The sequence below is a fragment of the Ambystoma mexicanum genome, chromosome 3q, assembly GCF_040938575.1.
Source record: "Ambystoma mexicanum isolate Mex_15411 chromosome 3q, UKY_AmexF1_1, whole genome shotgun sequence".
Lineage (NCBI taxonomy): Eukaryota > Metazoa > Chordata > Amphibia > Caudata > Ambystomatidae > Ambystoma > Ambystoma mexicanum.
The window spans coordinates 770,164,915-770,187,267 of NC_090926.1; the positions used below are offsets into that span (position 1 = coordinate 770,164,915).

At 46.2% G+C, this 22,353-nt stretch overlaps 1 protein-coding gene across 1 annotated transcript in view; it reads right to left on the reverse strand.

Moving 5' to 3' along the window:
- Positions 1-11,530: 11,530 nt before the first annotated feature.
- Positions 11,531-22,353, reverse strand: part of LOC138582970 (melanin-concentrating hormone receptor 1-like) — a 261,456-nt gene continuing 250,633 nt past the window's right edge. The window contains exon 2 of the mRNA XM_069654796.1: positions 11,531-13,784. Within this exon, the coding sequence (XP_069510897.1) occupies positions 12,751-13,784 (1,034 nt within the window). The 3' untranslated portion in view covers positions 11,531-12,750. The remainder of the gene's footprint in view (positions 13,785-22,353) is intronic.

Genomic DNA, 22,353 nt, shown 5'->3' on the forward strand with positions numbered 1-22,353 from the left:
TCTTAACTAACCACCTTTGTGTCAGCATCCTTCTTCGACAACCCTTACAGTAAATAGTTCTTTAGTGTGTCCCATAATGAGCTCAGTGCACAGATGTTCTAAAGATTTATGTGGATTCACTCATGGATAAAACAGGAACACAGGATAACCGCGAGAGACTCACAGTAGTTTATAATAAGGTTATGTTAGAGATGCTAGATAAGTATGCCCCCTTAAAAGACAAAAAAGTTAAAGACTTGCCCAACCGCCATAAGTGGTTTACTCCTGCACTAGCCGAACTTAAAACTAGTAAGAGACAGGTGGAGCATGCCTGGTACAAAGATAAATCCAATGAGAATCTGTTAGCATGGAAACTCATTGAAAAGCAGTATAAGGCGATGATCATAGAGACTAAGAAATCACACTACGACGATCAAATAAACCTGGCTGGAGACAAGACAAAGGAACTCTTCCGTCTCTTTAGTACTTGGGAGAAACCGATGGTCTGTAATCCTGATATCAAACCTTCTACTGAAGATTGTAATCGAGTTCAGAAGGCTTTCGCAGATAAACTGTTAAAAGCCCAGAAGACAATTGAACAGGAAGCACTGATTCCGCCTATATCGAAACCTTTAAAAAAAGACAACCTAATCAATTCTCCAGGCTCTTTTAACTTCACTGAACCCAATTCAGTCGAAGACCGGGAGATATTAAAAAACATGCACCCCACTAATTGCCCAGGGGAAATGTTACCTTCCAAATACATATTGGAACACTGAGAATTGTTTGCTCCGTTCCTTAGTCGGTTCGTCAGTTCATCTTTTCGCACTGGCTCCATCCCTCAATCTCTAAAAAATGTGGCAGTTTCCCCTCTGTTAAAAAAACCTGGCTTGGACACGCTGGATGCAGCCAATCTGAGACCAATCACAAACACCTTGTTCTTTCTAAAATTAATTGACAAGACAGCTACCACACAGCTCCAATCCTATGTATTTAACACTGGTAAGTTACCTGTGAAGCAATCAGGCTTCAGGAGCTTTCATGGAACTGAGTCCACGCTCTTGGATTTACAAACACACGTGCTTGGTAAATTAGAGCACAGCAAGTCGGAGCTGCGGATGTTATTAGATCTCTCAGCAGCCTTCGATCTGCTGGATCATAAAATCTTGCTCAAAAGGATGGCGACTGTCGGAGGTCTATCCAGCAACGTCATCATTTGGCTTAAATCCTTTTTGGAGGGCCGCCAGTCTTGTGTTTATTGGGGTGATCGGTTTTCTGAGCCACAGACTATAACTTGTGGTGTTCCCCAAGGGGCTTGCCTTTCACCTTTATTGTTCAAAATGTACATTCTACCATTATAATAATAATAATAATTATGTGTTGAGCTGGAAGCCCGGGGGATCTTTTTCTGCAATTATGCAGATGACTTCCAGTTGGTACTAAATATAACAGGGGACTATGAAGTAGATCAACAAACATTGACTGCAGCATACCATGTGATCAAACAATGGATGTCAACGAACTGGCTCTGTTTAAATGCCGCTAAAACGGAGTTGATGCTCTTTGGTTCTAAATATGCACAATCAAAATTGAACCAAAAATATAACTGCTTTTCTATTGAAGGCAATCTAATTAAGATTGTACAGAAAGTTAAGACCTTGGGCACCCATATGGAGGAAAGTCTTGACAGTGAGGCACATGTCACTGCCATCTCCACCAATACTAACTACCATCTTAAGGTATGGAGACAAGTAGCCCCGTTAATATCGGTGGAAAATCGCATAAAACTAGTAAGAGCAGTGATTCTGCCAAGTGTTGACTATTGTAACGCCCTACTAGGAGGAGTAAGGCAAATATTCAGCAGCTGCGGAAAATACAAAATGCAGCGGTACGAATCATCTTTCAGATGAATAATTCTGAACCTACCAGCACGGCCAGAAGGAGACTCCATTGGCTCCCGGTGGCTGCCCGTATTCAATTCAAATTGCTTACTACATGTCACAAATGTATCTTTGGCAATGCCCCTGCATATTTGAAGGAGAGGATTAATATCTACCAACCAAATAGATGCTTAAGATCAAAGGATGGCTCCCTATTGGTAATACCACATACCCAAAGGGCCCATGGACTGGGGCGGGTGTTTCATGTTCAGGGCGCCCAAGCCTGGAATATCCTGCCAAGCAGGTTACGTAAAATTGATGATCATCTTCTTTTTCGCAAACAGTTAAAGACCATTCTGTTTAGCTAGGATTGTCTTAGTATCTGCACCTTCTTCTGTCTTTCGGCGCTTGGATACCGGCAGGCTTTGGCGCCTTATAAATCCGAATAACATAACATAGCAGTGCTGATTCTGTACCCCTTTTTGGTCTGAAGCCATGCTGTGATGTGCCCTGTGTACTTTTGTGACTTGTTTTTAATACAGATGAACACAGTGCTTGCGATTGACCAATAGCTTGCATGGTCTATTGGGTCCACTCTATGTTTTTTAAGGAATGGCCAGACGTGGGCTGACTTCAAAAGTGGATGGACACTCCTAGTAGTGATTGAGTAAATAAGGAAGGATAAGAATATAGGAGTGTTTTCTGAAAGCTTCATGATATTTTTACTTAAATTAGATGGGCGCACTGATCTTCGGGGATCCTGCTGGGTTGCAGGAATTGACAGTAGTAAGCAGGTCCTGTAGGGAGAAGAGGCGGGATGTACATAGCATGGGCGGGGTAGTTGGTCCCTGAGGTTGTTATCCTATTGGTACTGTAGGAAGGTGCCAGTCCTTCACTATTCAGGTGTTCTTGGATTTGTAGGATCTTTTTGCTGACTTGCATTGCAATGTGTTAGCAAAATCTTGATTCGGAATTGGAATTGTGTTGTGGGCTGCCACACCATTGATTTCTTGAATGAGCTTCAACATTTCTTTTTGGCTGTATTGTACCAATTTTTCCATCGGGAGTAGAGTTTCTTGCCGTTGCTGATTTCTGCTCTGTGAAAATGTAGCTGTTGATGGTAGGCAAATTTGTCTGATTGAAAATAACGTTCCCTCCACTCTACCATTTAGCAAGTTTCTTCTTCTATGAGTTTCTAAACATTTTTTGGGCACTATGTTGAGCCGGGCAGAGTGATTCCAGTTATGGAGATTGTGTAGTTGCTCCTCTGGTGTATTTGTTGGTATTTCCAGTGTAATGATTGTTTTGTTTGCTTGAAGTCTTTCTAATAAAGTGTTAATTTGAACTTCTTTCCAGGGTCTGATCGAGGGTCCTATGGATGGAACAACAAGTGGCGTTACCTTGGTTAAGATTGTGAATAGAATGTTCTACCCAAGGGACAATGGACTGGAAAGCAGACTGGGATCATTTTCTCATCACAGAAAATGCCATCCAGCGTGTGACAGGTTATGTGGACATAATGGTCACAGCCTTTGAACTATCTCTGCGAGCCCCACTATTTTAGCAGATATTAGAAAGGCAGATAGATTCCAGAAATGGTTTAAAACCGGTGGGACCATTATGAAAGGAGGGGAAATGTATTAATATATTGGGCCTCATACCGAGTGCGGCGGTAAGGGGTTAACAGTGCCAGTAAGGATTTTGGTGCCATTAACCCCTTAATGCCGCATTCCGAGGTCCTTTAGCGGCTCCCGCTGAAGGGACCATGGAGGTAATAACAGGCCCGTTATTAACGGGTCCGTTATTAGCTCCCTCCCCATTCGCATAGAGCCCTATGGGGGCTCGAATGGGAATGAGGATGGCTTCCCTGAATGGGGAAATACCGGGTCCTCCAAGGTTGGAATGACCCGGTAAGTCCCAATTCAGGGAACCCGGACCCGGTATGCGGTATAGGGGTAGCCATGGCGCTAATAGCACCATGGCTACCTCCATACTCGTAATGAGGCCCATTGACCTTAGAGGGAGAGCTTAATATAGGCAGGTTGTCTATCTTTTTATATTTAAATTTGAAGGATATACTATCCCAAGACAAATGGAAACCCTGCAGGGCAAGGGACTTGAAACCCTTTGAAAAGATTGGTGCACTGTGCAAATGAAGGATTGATATTGGCTATATACATAGATCTGTCGTGCAGGTTAAGAGTCCAGGGTTTCCTGCCTGTAAACAACAGTGGGAAGGGGATTTGGATTTGCCTATATCAGATCAGCTCTGGCTTCGTATGCGTGAAAAGTCTTATAGCTCTTCATTACCATGTCAAGTTCAATTATGGGGCATTAAGAGACTGCATTGTTGGCAATTACTAGCTGCTGGACCAACAAGGCTCTTTACAGATGGCACCTGCTGGAGGGAATACAGAAAGCAGGGGATACGGCATATGTGGTCGGGATGTAGATTTATTCCACATTATTGGGGTGAAGTTCTATCATGGACTAAGGAAATTGAAGTGACATAATAGATGAATAAATCCATTTCTGATCTTGTTCGCAGTACTCCCTAAAGAAAATCCTGTAGAGAAATACCCACACATAGTTCACCAAATGCGCTAAATTGCGCGAGCGTGTAGCTGCCGGGCAGTCAAGCATACACATAACAACAACAACAACAACAACATGGTCGTCTAAGGGCCATAATACATATAAAGTGGAAATGATAACCCAATAGCGTAACAAAGTTCCTAATGACATAGAAAAAGGGTGGTCCCAGTATAAACAGGCACTAAAGGTCTTTATGGTGTGTTCAGATGATATGAGGCGGATGAGGGGAGGGGAGGATGTCACTTGAGTTGATGTCACAGTGAACTTCAGAACAGGTCTCTTGCTCCACTCCGAAAGCTTAGAAATAGAATCTAAGGAAGGCACTGACAGTGCGGTTATGGAGAGGCTATGGCAACTAGCATGCTGGCTAGGGAGAGGTGGCTAGGTATGGACAGGGCTCAAGTCCTAAAAATTACAGTGGGGGGACTCATCAACAAATGCAAGGGAATGTGACATCGCCAGAAATTAGCACATCAATGGGAAATATGCACATTTCATTAAATTGGCTTTGCATAACCACCCAAATTGCACAGGACACATGGCATTTGCCTTTCATAAAAGCAACACAAAAACAAAACCAAGAGATTATATTTTCTTCTAATCGTGTTTTTTGAAAACGTTAAAAGATGTGCATGTTTTAACCTCCAAGAACCAAAACAAAAGTTTTCCCTGGGACTTGCAGTACCGAAATGACACATTTTGCCTTTAGTTGTCTGTTAATTTTCATATGTTACATAGTGCAGTGGTGAAGTGTCCAGCCTACAAACCTGATGACTGTGGTTCGGTCCTCGTGGTCGGCTTTAATGCATAAATTCAAAGAGGACATTCCATGTTTCTCATTTTAGCTGAGGGGGGACTGAGTCCACCCTCTGAAAAAAGTGGGGGGACTCCGTCCCCCCGCATGTACCCTCGACTTGAGCCCTGGGAATGGAGAGTATTACACACCTGAATAGTAGATATAACAACATATAAGATTGCAGATATAGCACTAACAAGATGTAAGGTTATGCTGAGTTGATTGGTTTTATGGGAATATTTGGAGTCACAAGCTGTGTGATAATAATAGCTGACCGGATAAATGTCATTTATGTTTGCTATTAAGTGCCTCCACCAGATTGGTTCTAAGTTTAGATGCATGCAAGCTATTCTTGTCCATGTATTATCAAATTAGCCCAGAGAGAAGCTATTTTTAGCAATTTTTTTTAATGTTTTAATTTTGTGCTGTACTGTTTGTAGTTTTTTTAAGTCTTGCTTGTTTTGAGACCGAAATTGAAAGCTGAATTATGAAATAAGTTCATGCATGCCACTACCAAGAAGGTGCAGTAAGGTGGAGTGCATAACCTCTCTATGTGTCGCATGGCCTTGGCACCGTTATGCAGTCGGCCTAGGCATAGCACACATCTTGAGGCTTCAGATTACACATTAGTGGCCATGTGAAAAGGTAGTAGAGGAGTCAGTCCAGAGGCATTTGATCTCATTCAGGGGCTGTGGCGGCAGCAGCACAGTCGACGCCTTGTGGAAGCACGCAGGTGATGGGTGGCCAGCATCAGGAATCTGGGAAAAGCCTCACTGCAACCAGGTGCAGGACCATGGCTGGTGATTGAAAGACATGTAGCAGTCATTGGGCCTCATTATGAATGTGGCGGAAAGGCAACAACGGCGCCAGTAGTGCTACCGGCGCCGTTGTTACGTCTCCGCCACATTACAAGTTCTGCTTGCCGGTGCCGTCCTGCACGCCTGGTCTGACCAGGCATGCAGACCGGCACCCGCGAGCAGAACTCCTGATTGCACCAGCACCGTTATTAATCTATTCATCTCGTAAGGGGCCGGTAATGGCCCATTCGCGGGTGCCGGGGCCGGTAGCGAGTTTGGCGGTCGCCGTGCCCTTAATAATAAGGGCACGGCAACCGCCAAACCCGTAATGAGGCCCATTGGCTGTGGGGAACAGGAGTGGTCTGTGGCCTGGACTTGCAGCATGCTGCCCGCGTGTACGATACATGTTATGCAGGAGAACGGCATGTGTTTTACAGGCCAGCCATTTTCATCGTTGTTGTATTCTTTTTGAAAGCAGCGGTAGCGCTGGGATAGTATGCATTACAAGGGCCAGTCATCTTCGCTGCTAATTGTTCGATTCTTGTGCAAAGAAACGATTGGCTGGCACAGAATTGGCACAGCACGGCAAACGATGGCCAGTACATGTGTATTGACTTTGCTGTCTGTTAGTGGATCTCCCGCTCTTGCACGGGGCGGGCCCTTTATTCGGATTGGCGGTGCAATATAGTCAGTAAGACTCATGTCGGGGAACGCACATGTATATGTGCACCCCTGCTCTTGCATGAGCCTGAGCGAACCAGAAGTAGTTTGTGCGACAAACCCCATCAAGCTTTGTGAGAAAGCGTGACCGTCTCCATGACCAATATGAATGGCTACTCGCAATAACGAGGACGCCCAGAGTCACATATTCTGCAAATAAAGCTCTAGAGTAGAAGGCGGCGAAGGAGGACTGCCACATCTTTCTGACACTGCTCTTTCAGGGTGGCCAGACATTCTACCGCAAACAAAACAGAGTGGCACATTTCACTGAAGCACATAATACCGAAAACAACCGAAAATATTAATTAAATATATATGGGTAGTGGGGTAAGGGGTTACAATGGGTCGGGATGGTGTTGGGGTGGCGTTATAAGGGTAACAAAACAGGGGGCTTTGAGGTGTATTATGGTCGCGATGATTTGTACCACTTTGGGTCGGTAAAATCACATATAACCCTCTTTCAGTTGTTCCCGAGTGCTAAGAGTACCAATATATAAGCAATTGAAGCCTGTAAGTGATTGGGAGTGGCCATTGATTCGCTGTAGACTGCGACTATCAGAATAGACTGAGACGGGTAAGCTAATGGTTGGAGGACAGTGCACTGAGCGCGAGAATCATGTCAAGCCTGTCTCGAAGAAATTGAATGTTTACATTGTTATGGTAAAACATTCCTGACTTTGATGGAAGTTCCCAGCTGTGAAATGGAAAATTAAGAGCATAAACAAACTATAAATGTACATGTCAACTTCCGAATCCACAAGCAGTTAACACTATTGCGACACAAGGCATCAGCTGAAAAGAAGAAGAAGCAGGTAACCCCATTATATTTGAGTAGCTATGAAGAGGATCTATGAGTCTTGCCGGAATGCCCGCGACCTGCATACCCTCACCCGCAAACTCCAACTGCTGATCTTGCTTTCTGTGGCCCCTTTCATGGAACCTGGATCTCACAAGCAGATCTTCTCCACCACTGCCATTTCTATTGTCTGCTATGTTCTTTACTGGAAATCACTCCCTTCATGTCATTCCTCGTCCAAACAACTCCTATGCCTGTTCCCTTTTCCTCTATGTCTCTTAATGGTTCATTCTATTCCCCATACCCGTCTCCGCCCCTCCCGAAACCTCCAGCCACTTCACTCTTCTTGCCGCAAGCTGTATCCCGTTCTCCAAAGAGCACTTTCCCACACCAATAACCCATTGAGTCAACCTCCACAGCACCTTCAGCACCATCCTCCCCTCTAAGCAACCCCCACGAACACCTTATCTTTCCTCAGCCTGCCTCCTCCTGATTCGACGACTCCCACTCAATATTCACCTAAACGTCCTCCTTGGCTGTACATGCGGAACAGCGTTTTATGTGTGCGGCCTACACAGGGCATAGAAAGCAGACCATGGCTTCCATAATCGACATGCACTGGTGTTACAGTCCCTGCTGGTGTTGACCCGTGTTCGGGTCAGACAATTCCTGAATGTCTCCGACTCCCCTGCCAGGAGTTAGAACAAGGAAGGATTTTTACCACAGAGGAGATCTGGGTCACAGGATGCCATTGGTTCAAAAGTTTGATCCATGATGGAAGAGAAACCCAGGTTGCTATCTGACTGAGGTGCTGGTTCCCAGATAAGGGGATGCAAATGTTCCAGTCAGAGTGAAGGTTTTTTTATGTTATGTTTTGCGTTGTTTTACACCCATGCTCTGTTGCTTTTGCATAGCCTCATGGTGCTCTGGTGGGTCTTGAAGAGAGGCGAGATGGACTTGGTTAGTGGAGAAAGAGGGACAATTCAAGATTGCTTCAAGGAGGCCCACTTTAGGATTGCAGCACTATGATATGATTACGATTAGATGTTCGACCATGATTTTGCTCGCTCCCATCTGCCATTGCACTTTGTGCCTAGGTTTCCCTACAGGGGTTTTCCCTGGAGCAATTTGACTCCACCATTGGCATGGCACTCACATCTGCCTCCTCCTGTAAGCCTTCCCCTAATGCGACCTAGGACAGAGTGCTGCATGCCGTTCACTGATAGGACCACCAGCCCATTGCATGGTGCTGCAGGACTTCTCACGATTACCCTATTAGAGGTGGACCACTGCCATGACTTTGACATGCCACACAGGATGGATGCCCCAAATGCCTGTGTAGGTCTCCACTGACTGCGTCCCGCAGTACCACCCTCAAACTCTATGTCACAAAGCAGAATATGCATACCAACGTAGTCATCCAAGCATGGCAATTGAACACCGTTCCCCAACAAACATCAGAATGTTACTCCTCTTCAACCAACTCTTATAACACAGTCCAGACTAAGGCATCCTCATAGTGTGGGCAAACCAGGATCCCCCATTGACACAGGTACCTCAAGTGCTCTCCTTTTGTCTCGGGAGCAAAGCTCATGGGCAACGTGCTCGCCTTGGAAGCAAGACGACACGGAGCACCACAGGTTCGATCCCCGGGTCCCCGCACAGAAACCTCTGGGTAATAAGCACTGTATAAATAACATATTATATCTTATCATATCATATCAGGATCACCCTAGCAACTGACTCACATACAGTACCTGGGTACATCCGACCTGCAAGCATCAAGACAACAGCAAATCTATCTTAAAGTGTCCTTCTTTCTCCATTAACCAAACCCAGCTCCCCTCTCTTCAAGATCTGCCAGAGCACCATAAGGCTATGCAAATGGCGTCGGAGCATTGGGTGCGACTCCCAGGGGTGAAACCACAGTAATTACAATGGGAGCAAGTCCCAAAGTGCAGAATCACAGCGCCATTCCTACAAGCAGACCTGCAGTGGGAAACATGGGAGCAAAATCAGTGGGGAACCTGGGAGCACTATCGCATAAGGAAGAAAGTAGAATGATGAGCAGGATAGAGAGGGCGTAAACAATCACAGCACATATAGAAAACCCTTCCATGCACATCAAGCCATAATAGGCTAATAGGCACAACCACACATGAAAGGCATAACAGGGCCTTAAAAGTCATAGCAAAGCATGAAAAGGCCTAAGACTTCAAAACAACCTGGTCTCCACCCTGCACACCTCTCTCTCTCTCTCTCTCTCTCTCTCTCTCTGTCTCTCTCTCTCTCTCTTCCTCTCTCTCTCTCTCTCTCTCTCTGTCTCTCTCTCTCTCTCTCTCTCTCTTAGAGGCATTGAACTCTGTGGGCGATAATGATCAGGGATTCGGCAGATATGGGGCAGGGGTGGACTAGGGACTCCACTCATTATCAAGAGAAGTGCTAAGCGTTTTGTGAGGCATGAGCAATTTGGTTCCAGGAAAGCTGCCCGAGATATGGAAACCCCACACGCTCATTTCACCTTCCTTAGTATGTTGGTTGACAGATTGCGAATCATTTCAAACCTCACTCTTGCTACCCTCCCACCGCCCCAAATTCTAACCTCCATACCTAACCCAACTCACCTGGAGTTGAGGCATCACTAAGTCTTGGGGGGTGTAGCTCACTGGCAGCAACCCATGTTCGATCCCCGGTTCTGGCACTTAGAAACATCTGGGTATTAAGCGTGTTATAAATAACCCAATACAATTACAATTACTTTAAGTTCGTTTCAGAATGATGCTGAAACCCTTCACGGGGTTCATAAGGAGGTCGATGAGATGATCAAGGAAGATAAAAGGTGGAGTGTGGAGTCCCTGAAATGCCCTAAGACTGTGGGTGCACAATTCCCTAACGGAGGTGTTGTAGCTTCATGAAGGTGAAGAGAAGCATGCCAACTGCAAAAGAAAGGGGATGTAGGGAGAGTGGGGGCAGGATGGGCACGCCAACAACACTCCAATGTTGAAATTGCTGTACCTCCAGCCTCTTACTAGGTAATGATTTCTGCCAGAGTCCATTGGAGAGCTCTGTGCAAGAGCTAAATAATGAACCATGACACAAGATACCAGGGTCCATCACAAAAGGGGAAGAGATGTGCAGCCCAAGAGGCGAGGGGAGTGTCATATCTGGCTGTGGGTCATGGGAGAGGTAGGAGATGGAGTTGCAGAAGCTAGGATGTTGCATGGTGATGGAACTCTAGTGGTCATAGAGGAGGGAAGAGCCTGGAACAAAGGAAGAGTGGTTAGTTGCACTGTCTGAGAATAGCAGAAGAGGAGTGGTTCTGAATGGAAGGGGGGAGGTGTGTCATATCTGCCTGTGGGTCTTGGGAGAGGTAGGAGATGGAGTTGCAGAGGCTAGAATCCTGCATGGGCATGGCACTCTAGTGGTCACAGAGAGGAGGGAAGGGTCTGGAACAAAGGAAGAGCGGTTTAGTGCACTGTCAGAGAATAGCAGAAGATGAGTGTGTCTGAATGGAAGGGGGAGGTGTGCCCTATCTGGCTGTGGGTCCTAGGAGAGGGAGGAGATGGAGTTGCAGAAGCTAGAATCCTGCCGGGTGATGGAACTCTAGAATGCAGGATTCTTGAGTTTGCAAAGAATCAGTTGGAAGAAAGGAGTTGAAGGATGAGATGACCAGAGAGGCTGTTTTACCTCCTATCTTGCGATCTGTTCAATAAGCAGCTGTTTCCTGAGTAAGTAAACTCAGTGTTACCTCTCTAATAGAAAGTGAAGGCTGCCCACATCACAGGCTTAGGAGCGCTTATCATGGTTTCCAGATTCTGGCAGGAGGGTCTTCAACATGTCCCACAGAGCAGGACACATCGTCCAGCAGCTCAGGCTTCCGCAGGTCCCAAAAGAATCGGAGTGTGAAGGCTTCTTTCATTCTGCTCATGAACAGACGAAAACTGGTGGCAGGGGGGAGGGGCATGCTTTAAACAGTTTATTTATAAAGGAAAACATATTATCGGACAAGTAGCCGCATGCACAAAACAACAGGAGGAACGGTGCTAAGCGCCTTACAGATGCTCGTTAAATAAATAAATAAATAAGCAAGAAAACACTTCACAACCCATAACATGGGAACGCAGCACTAACATTAGTTCTGATCCTGATCACGTTGCAGAAAACTAACCACAGAGGTAATGACACATAGGAGGAGGCGGCAGGGCCTCCCAGGGAGACGTGCAGCCACAGCAACATTTGGAGGACATATGAACTGCAAGTCCCTAAAACATTAGAAAGGAGAGAGAGGGGGGTGACAGAGACAAATCAATTCATGGTGTGTGCTATAAAACCGCCATTCACATTATTTGAAGTGTGTGTTATAAAAATGGGCACTAGTGTTATCGTTCTTTTTTTTTACCCAATGATGGACCCTCAGGATTCTAGGGTTATTGGCTTGGTAACTCTTCCTGCATTTAGGTGGATGATCAGAAGGCCAGCTGCTCACCACACCACCCCACCAAACTCCACACTGGCGCATTTTAAAAACTATACATGACTTTTCACTTGGCTGTGAGCGCATGCAAAGCTGCCAGAGTGGTTTGTAGCTTGGCACGTCCCAGGAGGGGCATTGAGATCAGGCTCCTTTACAGTGTGACACTCGGAAGCTGGAAACTTGATCATTACAGAGTCAACACAAGAAGGCGTGTTTGTTGTAAGATCCTCAGAGTCGGCAGATCGATATGCATTGTGCATCCAGACTACACGGGGTTTCATTTAATGTTTAATGTCTGGCCCAATGTGCAAATAAACCCCCTCCCCCTGCTCCTCCCACCAACTCTCTCTCTCTCTGGATGTTCCCACGCTGTCATCTATAGCGAAATCCAGACATTTCTCAGACATAATGGCCGATAGGGTTGGTGCCCAGACACACATATGCAAAGCATTAGCCTGATCAGTGTCTGGCTCTGTCTCAACTACCAGCATTTCAGAGGTCCTGGCCTGCATGCCGCTCATGCTACCAAACCTGTCTGGCCAGCACTGTAGTTCAGGTCTGTTAGAGATGCCACCTGCATTCCCCTCTTTGTCCCCAGTAACTCACAAACCTCAGCCAGGGCCCTCCCGAGGTCCCTTTGAGACCATTCGCAAAGGTGGGCAAACCCCATAGACTCAAGGGGGTCCAAGTGCTGGTCTTCTAGAGAGACACCCCTAGTGCACAGCGACTGTCACGGGCAATGTAGCATTAGAAAGCTCCTCAGAGAAAGGGCTCTGCTGGGTTGAGTCAGAACTGAGCTTAAGTGACACACTCGCTTCATTGGCGCTGTTGTTTACCCGGAACTGCTCTTTAGCCGGGCGGATGGCCACCAGGAACTGCCGTTTGAAAGTCTCGCTCAAGGCGATATACAGGAAAGGGTTGATGCAGCTGTTGGCATACCCGAGGCTGATGGCTACATTGTAGGCATAGAAAAAGGCCACCGAGGGTTCAGCCACGGCCAGGTGCACGAGCTGCAGGATGTAGTAGGGGGCCCAGCAGAGGAAGAAGGCTGAGCAGATAGCCACAGCCATACGGGTCACCTTCCGGGTGCGCATTTGCAGGCTGCGCTGGGGCAGGGGAGCCACTGTGGTGGCCATGTGCTGGAGGATCTTGAGGTACACAACACAGATGATGATGAGGGGCAGGGCAAAGGCCAGCAGGAACTGATACAAGGTGAACCAGTATATGTCTGTCTCGGGATTTGGCAGCAGTATGGCGCAGCGGGTAGTGCCATCATCAAGGGACATCAGTCCAGCGTAGAGCCAGACCGGGATGATGGTGAGGAAAGAGAGCAGCCAGACTAGGCCGATAACGCTGGCCGCGATGCAGGGCGTGCGCACGTGTGTGGACTTGAGCGGGTAAACCGTGGCCAGATATCGGTCTAGCGTCATGACTGTCAGGATGTTGGTGCTGGTGATCTGGCTGTTGGAGTCCATGGCCGTAATGAGGGTGCAGAGGGTGCCCCCGAAGTGCCAGGCACCGTTGCCCAGCAGCTGGTGGATGAGGAAAGGCATGCCGAGAAGGAAGAGGAGGTCCACGATGGACAGGTTGAAGATGAAAATGTCAGGCACTGTGTGCTTGCTGCGCAGTTTCCGCTTCTTCACGATGGTGTAAAGGACGACACAGTTACCCACGATGCCCAGGAAGCAGATGATGCCAAACAAGCTCGGCATGATGACGTTGGTGTAGGAAGTGTGTTTGTCTGTGCCTAGAACGAGAAAAAGGTACAAGAGTCACTGTCAGTGGCACAATCGTCATTGATACATTCTCAATTCAGCCTCTAACCTTTCTTTCTTTGTCAGTAAAATGTTTTGAGAAATTTGTTCTACAACTGTAACAAGAGGTTTTGCATACAATCACATATTCCTTCAGGCATCCGCAACCTTTGGCTTTCAGATATTTTGGACTACAGCTTGCATCAGCCCTAGTCAGCATACTCAATGGTGAGAGATCATGGGAGTTGTAGTCCAAAACATAAGGAGAGCCTCAGGGTGCAAAGACCGTTGCAGAGACCGCCATTTATGAGTCATCAACAGTACTAAAACCTGATCACAATAGTTGGATAGGCGAGCATCGGCTGGTTGTTGGGGTTGCCGTTAGCTGGGGCCATCGAACAATGCACTTACTGAGCTGTTTATGGGAGAATCACAGATTCCCTGGCACCTCCATTTGAAATATCGTTGATGCATTGCTCAATCTGTCCTGTGCTCAGCCTCTCTGGCTGGCCAGGTGGAAGACGGTTGGCGAGCAGGAAGAAGAAAAGTGCAACAGAGGGTCCTACACTGAGGAATCCCAGAAGAGATTGTTTTATTCTATGGCTCAGAGATGTTCTCCGTGGCATTCCATGTATTTGTACCCGAAAACAGCACCGGACAGACGGTGCTTGTGCTAGCGTTCCAACCTCGTATGCTGGCCCGCCGTCATTTATGGAAGCATAGCAGACCTCTCACTGTGAGGAAGACGAGGATGGCGATTGAGCAGGTACACTAATCACCCCACACACGGGCACTGGGTGGCCAAATGCAGACGGGTGCACTGAAAAGACCTGCATGCTCGGACTCAGGGGGTCGGGATAGGGCTCTACTTCCGGCCACGTGGAATGGAAGCGGCAGGGCCTGTTTGCAAAATATGCATAAAAGAGGACAATGCCAACATCAACCCTCACTGTTTCCTTTGGATCTGAGCTTGTGCAGTAGAGTAGTGGAGCTGGCAGAGGCAAGCCCAGCATGCATAATAGTGTGGTGCACGCGCTCATAAATTGAACACTGATATATAGAGCACTTGTATTGAGCGAGGAGGAGAGAAGAGAGGGTGCAGGAGGATTTATTTGGCAGGGAGCCCAGACTGCTGTCATCTCAGGCCTCTCCGCTCCAACACCCAGTAACAAATAACTTCAGAACTCATTAACATCAAAATGATGGAACGCCAAGGAAGGAGGGAATGGTAGGCGTGGGCATGGGGGAGGAAAGACAAGGAGAAGCAATACACCAGAGGCAATAAATTTATAACACTTCTATCCGTTGCACATAAGAACACAGGGGGCTGTCTTCATTCCTTGGGTTTAGGTGATCATGCTTCACTCCCTGCACCATCAGAGCTGTAAGTCAGCCCCTCCCCCCTCTCTCTTTCACCCTGCTTCCTATGGGCCTGTCAAAATCCAGATCTGGCACTCCCTCTGTTGGGGGGCTCTGCTCTTCATCTACATGGGAGGTGTCCCCATCTCACAGTTTAGACCATTATACGGTTTGCAATAGTGACCCTGTTGTTATGGTTAAGTTGCTCAAGCCATAGGAAGAGCAGTTTTTGGGTGGCTTATATCTTTGGTGCAGTTTGACGAATTCTCACAAAACTTTGTAAAAAAGAACACAGCCACCACAGAACTATTTTGCGAAGTTTCGTGCAATTTCATCAAATGGGGGGAAGTTATAAGTTGGGTCCCAAAACCTTTGAAATCTGGATAGACATGAATGGAAAACCAAGTTGCTTGTGGTTACAGCCCAAATGGCTGGACATATTTGCACCAAACTAGTGTGAGGAGCAGCAGCCTGGTCCCGAAAGCATGCTTTTGTAAATTTTGAGTTAATCCATCCAGTAGATTTTTTTTTAAATACCCCAAATCTAGGCCAAACAAGTTGGTGATATCTCTGTCCGGTCCGTGGACTCACTTCATGGTTCGGTGTCTGCAGACACCTTTAGACCAATCAGGAGGCTGCATAACGTATGCGGACATCATATGTGGTCTCTGATTGGCCAATAAAGAAATGTGAAGTGAATCAAAACATTTTATATGGATGCCATATTGGTTTCGCGAACTGCTCCTGTAGTCCCGAACATCGCTGTAAAACATATTAAAAAACACTTGTCAAACATATGAAACAATCTCTGGGGACGTGAGGCGTGATGAGGATGAGATGAGATATGTCCAGAAACAGCCAAAAATCTTGTGTTTTGTCAACTCCGAAGTCCGCAAAAATCTCAGATGTTCGGGGACACTGCTGTGATGTTCACTACTTTAGAAATATTCGAGGACATCTATGCATATGCCTGCACTACTGGGTCATAATATGATATGATATGATAGGAGAGGTTTCTGGTGAAGTGAAGAGCAGGTATTTAGATGGCTCATAACTGTGGCACCATTCAAAGAATTGCGCAATAACAATAAAGAGCCAACTCATAATGTTGCTGCAATGTTTGGTGCTATTTCATCAAAAGGGGACAAAATTAGAGAGTGGCGGGTCCCAACATTTTTAGACTGCTTATAAATTTGGTGCCGTTTGACGAATCTGCACGAAGGTTGGCAAAAAAATTATATACCCATCTTTGAATGTTTGTACACATTTTTAAGGAATTTAGTCAAGAAATTGCTACATTTGTAAGGGGGTTCCAACATTTTCAAAAAATCGGAATAGGCTGGAATGGGGAAAGAAAATCTGCTTGCGGCTACACGTGGTGGACGGATTTGCAGCAAACTTGTACGAGGAGCATTGGCAAGGACCCGAAAGCATGCTTTTGTAAATCTGTCCTGTGTTTTTTTTTTAAAGTGTCAAAATGTAGGTACAAAAAATTGTGATATAACGTTGCTGCCTGAGGCATAGCTTGTGGCCACGGGTAACGTTTTCGAAATCAGGATAGGCTTGAATGGGAAAATAATACTGCTGGCAAGTACAGCACGAAGTGCTGGATATGTTTGCAGCAAACTCGGGCAAGGGGCATCAGCAAGGACCCAAAAGCATGCTTTTGTAAATCTGTCCTGTGTTTTTTTTTAAAGTGTCAAAATGTATGTACACAAAATAGTGATATAAATTTGGTGCCTGGGCAGTGGGCCTGGCACTCACCAGGGACAAACGTCTACTCTGATTTGCTTAATGGGTCCTGCAGCATGGTGAAGCCCATGCCCCATGGATTGTGAACAATGGCCATGGCTGCAAGACATGAGCACTGGGCATTGGTCATATTATGGGGTATAGTGGACACTAAACCAGGATGCAAGGTAGAGTCAGTGGATAATAGTGGTGGTTTGGTGGGGCAGGGGTCATGGTTGAGCCTCATGCCCTAGGCAATTGAACCATGGCTTGAATGCTCAGCATCAGCATACACTTCTGAAAACGACACACATTAGCATGCGCTACCAAAAATGTTTGTTAACAGAGGTTTATAGTCCTTTCACATATGTAAAAAGAGGAATGATTAATAACTTATGTACAATGCTGTAACATCATGAAGCATATTTACTTATAAAAACCGTTGAAGCTCAGTAAAAAAAAGTTGGTTAAAAGGACATTTTGATTAAGTTGCTCTAATAAAAACCTATGAAATTCACTGAAAAAATCTTTGTTAAAGGGACGTTATCTCCATGTTGGTGGCTTCCATTCTGAACTTCTCATCAAAGAGGTTGCGAGGTATCAAAGTGCCCATCCCTGAGTATGCCAGTAGGCAAATCTCTACTAGAGTGATTCTGACGAGTACAGTACACCTTTGTGGTCTCTCTTGTTTTTCTTCGTCTTGTACCACGAGTATTGCATTGTGTAGGTCATCCCAAAGCTCATTTCCGTTGTAGTCGCGCTGCTGTTTAAGTAGAGCAAACAGGCCGTTTAAGCACAGCCCTCTTCTAGTCTGTTAGCATATGATTGTTTTTGCTACAGGCTGTACACCTTTTGCCAAACACTTGAAAATGTCTTGCACAGGAGCTGTGTGACTCTCTCGAAGTCTGGCCAGAGTAGTGGGCTGCTGGCAGCATCCATCCAGGCTATTTTTCCCAGGCCACTGCACTACGGGCTCATTTGCTGTGAAGGCGTTCATCAAGTACAGAGCACAATTCTGCATTCCACTGCGTATGGTCATCGTGTCCACAGTCCGAAATATAAACAAGCTGGGAGGAACTATGTCAGAATGCTAGTAGAACTAGTGAAGGATTTCTTGCATTTCTGTCTAGACGGGAGGATCTCGATCATGGTGGAGTATCTATCGGGAGCACAGAACATGATAGCAGACTGGGATTCCAGGTATTTATGGGATTCCAGCGATTGGAAGTTACAGAGAGCAGTTTTCAAGAAGTCGGAGGACAACTGGGGCCTGTTCACTACGGACCTCTTTGCCTCCAGACTGAACACACAGCTACTGCAATAGTTCAGCTGGAGGCTGTATCCTGCGGCGCTAGGGACAGACGCGTTCCTTCACCAGTGGACAGGAGGTGTTCAGTACGTGTTTCCACCCTTTACGATGCTGGCTACGGTGCTGGCAAATATTTGCAGAGACAGAGCAGGGGAAGAGATAGTGATTCCAGAATGGAAGTCGCAAGCATGATTTCTAGTTCTGATGGACATTTCCACAGATTTTCTGCAGAGGAATCCCCCCTCAGGCGGACCTGCTGACAGATCCGACAGGAGCACTACACCCCCTAATACAGGAACAGAGCCTTGTATTGATGGCATGCAGGGTTTCAGGCACCGGTGGCAAATGCCAGGGCTTTGCGAAAAGGCTGCCTAGTCATCATTGTTTCTTGGGCTCCATTCACTGCCAGGAGCAATAGTGCTGCATGGCACACCTGGGCGAGATGGTGCATGCAGCAGAGTTTTCATCCTGTTTCAGCCCCTTTAGTAGAGGTGATTAATTTCCTAGCAGGCTTACCCAGCCAAGGGAGAGCATTTAGGACAGTGGGGGTGTACCGATCTGCCATATCGGCGAGACACACATTGATAGATGGCTCGCCAGTCGGAGAGCACCCAGCGGTTATAAGGCTGATTAAAGGGGTGAAGGTTAGCAAGTCCCCACACCTTAATATTCGTCATTGTGCAGTTCTTTAGTTATTTAACCACTGGGAAAGTAACGAGTTTCTGTCAATGCGACAGCTGTCGGGAAAACTGGCCACACTGCTATGCTTAGTGTCTTGTAGACGTGTGTCAGACATAAGAGCGCTGGAGGTGGATAGAAATATATTCTGAAGGGGTCGTGTTTAATATAGCGCAGCATACCAAGACTAATTCCACCGTGATTTCTTACCCTTATTTTATCCGCAGTGCTAAGCTATGCCTAGCCCAGTGCATCAGGCAGTACGAGAGTGCCACGGCAGAGTTCAAGCCACAAAGCACCTCTCAGCTCTTAATTACGTGTAGGAGGCCTCTTCATGCCGTAGCTTCAGCCACCATAGCGAGATGGGTACAGGAGGTGATAGCCCTAGCGGGGATCGACGTATCAATCTTCTGAGCTCATTCAGTTCAAGAGGTAATGGTATAATGCTCGGCTCTGGTCTTGACATAGAATGAAGATTACCCAAGCTTACAGCATAGGGAGTCTTGATTCTATTAAAGACACAGAGGCGAGCATTATCCCTCCCTTAGAATATGCATTGTATAAAGCACTGTATGTCTATGTATATATGATTGTTCAGCGTATTCTCATCCCCAATGGTCGATTCTGTTTCTGTGCAGGTGAGGAGCAGAAGAATGGTTGACCGAGTAGAGGATGGCCAGTTGGAGTTGGTGGCAGAGTTGATGGCTCCACAGGATTCCGCAGAGGAGAGCGTTTAGAGAGGTACTCCTAGGGGGTTCCCAAGGAAGACATTGTTTGTTCTTGGACTGTTGGTGCAGTGGAGGTGTCAGTTTTAAGGCATCTAAAAGAAGAGGAAGGGACCCAGGCAGGATGGATCTATGAGCTCACTGCGCCGCCCATAATGTCGACTTTTAAAAAGTCGACTTCCATTATGGCGCGGAGCAGTGATCACATAGATCACACTGGCCCACAGCTTCAACCCGCCTCACCCTCAACCTCCCTACTTACCTTTTCGGCTGCACACTTCTGTGTGGGCCTCTGACTCATCTCAGCCCCTGCAGTGTCAGTTCCTCCCACTTACATTGGTCATACATGGCACCGCAGGTTCCTTTTGTAATTTTTATTTTCGCTTTTTTTAATAAATGTTCTTGTCCTCTGTCCTTCATCTAATGGAAGTGGGGGACAACCCTGCAACCCCTGACCTCCATTACCCTTTAGTCAGAGTAATGGGGTAGAGATTTGTGTTCTGCTCAAAGGTGCGGTATCAGTAATGTCGCCACAATCGTGGTGATATTCTGGACCGATACCAGCTGGATAAGGCTCAGGGTGTAGGAGTCTATCCTGATTGGGCAGGGGCAGAGCAATCAGGACTACAGAGGAGAGAAGGACTATGGGGGATTGTAGTTTTCTCTTCTGGCTTTTCCTTGTTATTTACAGTTTAAAAACAATATATACAAGTTTAAAGGTTTTGAAGGGCTGCTTGAGAGTAGCTAATAAAGAAGGACAGCATAATGCTCACCTCTGTGTCTTTAATAGAATCAAGACTGCCTGCGCTGTAAGCCTGGGCAATCTTCATTGTCCTTGTGTTAAAACTGATATAGTATTGTTTCGTCCTCATTGTATATGTTGGCCTATGCCCACTTGCTCTGTGAGAAAATCTGCATTGCAAGGTCGTAACCTTAAGTTAAATCGAGTCTCCATTTTAGGTCAAAGCCACCATTTTAGTTATTCGTGCAAAGTCACCCTGTGGCCTAAAATGGCCGACCTGTGTTCTCTTGTTCTAACTTAACCTCTTCAACCTTTGTAGGAGAGTTAATGTCCAACCTGCCTGCAGGCTACATGTTAGGGTCATGTAGACCTTGTCCTTTGTTGACCTCGGGATCAGGGGATTACTTGAATCAGTGATGTTAACCTACAAGTATATAAGAAAATAACACTGTTAAAACATGTCATGTGAAACATCTGTTTGACCTGCATTAAAGCAATGTGTAAAGAGTGCAAAGTTAAACCCAGAGAATAATAGTGCTTGTTAGTAAATGTATTAAAAGGTAAACCGCATGCACGAGATATGTAAATTAGGAATGAACCTGGCGCGCCCCTAGCCCAGTACATGATTAACTTGTAGGAGGCTGGACATCGTTATGAAGAAATTGTATAAATACGCTGATGTCCAGCTAGCAATTCCTGTTCACTGCTCACATTGATCCTGCTGGTAGTCTCTGTGATGTACTGACGGCCAAATAGCTATTTGTGCACTTTGCTTTGTAAACTGTACAGTATTGCAATAAATATTCTGGGAATCTTTACGAGCCTGTGTTGGTGTATTTCTCTTTGCATGGTGTAAAAGCCTTAATATTGTATTTTTCTGATTCCACACTTGCATGGTGCAGTTTAAGAGGGCTTACGGGTATTCTGCAATGCAGCAGGTTGCTTGGGGAGAATCAAGGATTTGGTTGGCTGGCGTGCATGTCGCCTTGGGAGGGGCTAGAGGAATTAGCTGGTGGCCAAGCATGTTACGTTGGGAGAGTGCCAGGAATTGGCTGGTAGTTGCGTGTTTATGTGGCATTTCAACTGCTAGGGTGACGCAGCATATTGTGCATGGCTGCAGATGGCAGCATATAGAGCGGTGCACAGTTTGGTGAAGTAGAACAGGGACGCGCAAGATGGCTCAGTCAGAGGGGAGTTGTGGGGCCATGCTGGGGAGAAGCGCTCACAAGGTGAGAGGATGAGAAATGACAGATGCACGCAGCCAGCGCGGCAGCTGGTCAGCCACTGGTGAGGTCAATGCCTGGGGTAGTCATGTGGGGAAGGGGGTCCTGCCAAGGACAGAGGCTGGAGGCACTGCTCGTCAAATTGTTGTATTGAGTGAGGAGGAGATCACTGAAGATGTAGAAGGATTTAATTGTGAAGGAGCTCGTATTGCCGTCCTCCTAGCTCCAACACCCAGTAATGGATACCTTCAGAACTCATTTACATAGAAATTAAAGGAAAATCAAGAAAAGTGGGAAGGGCGGGTGGGAGAGGAAAGGGATGAAAGACAAAAGGTAGCAATACGTATATAACACACTTACAGTTCTGACCCTGTAAAGAAGATCATGTGAATTAACACATTGATTGCAACATGGAGAGTACTTAATGACTGAGTTGGTCCTGTTTGTCCTGGCAGAGAATTGGCATTTTATTTGGAGGTAGTGTGGAATTTTGAAGAGAATGTAAAAGTACTTCATCTAGTTTAGGATTTATTTACATGTTGGCTGCCATTAAACAATATAATCATTCATGAAGGATTTATAGGTTAGAAGCAACCTCCTGACATCTTTGCAAGAACTCTCTTAAGTGGTTATGTATGAATTGTGATTGGCTCAACTGTAAATATAGCCCAGTTGGTGAAGTATTGTGTTTATCATGCAGGGTATCTCTTGCAAGAGTTTGGGATATGGGCCTTGTCTCCAGGCAAGGTCTATAACAGGGATACAGGGGTCCAGTCCTAAAATAAAAAGTGGGGG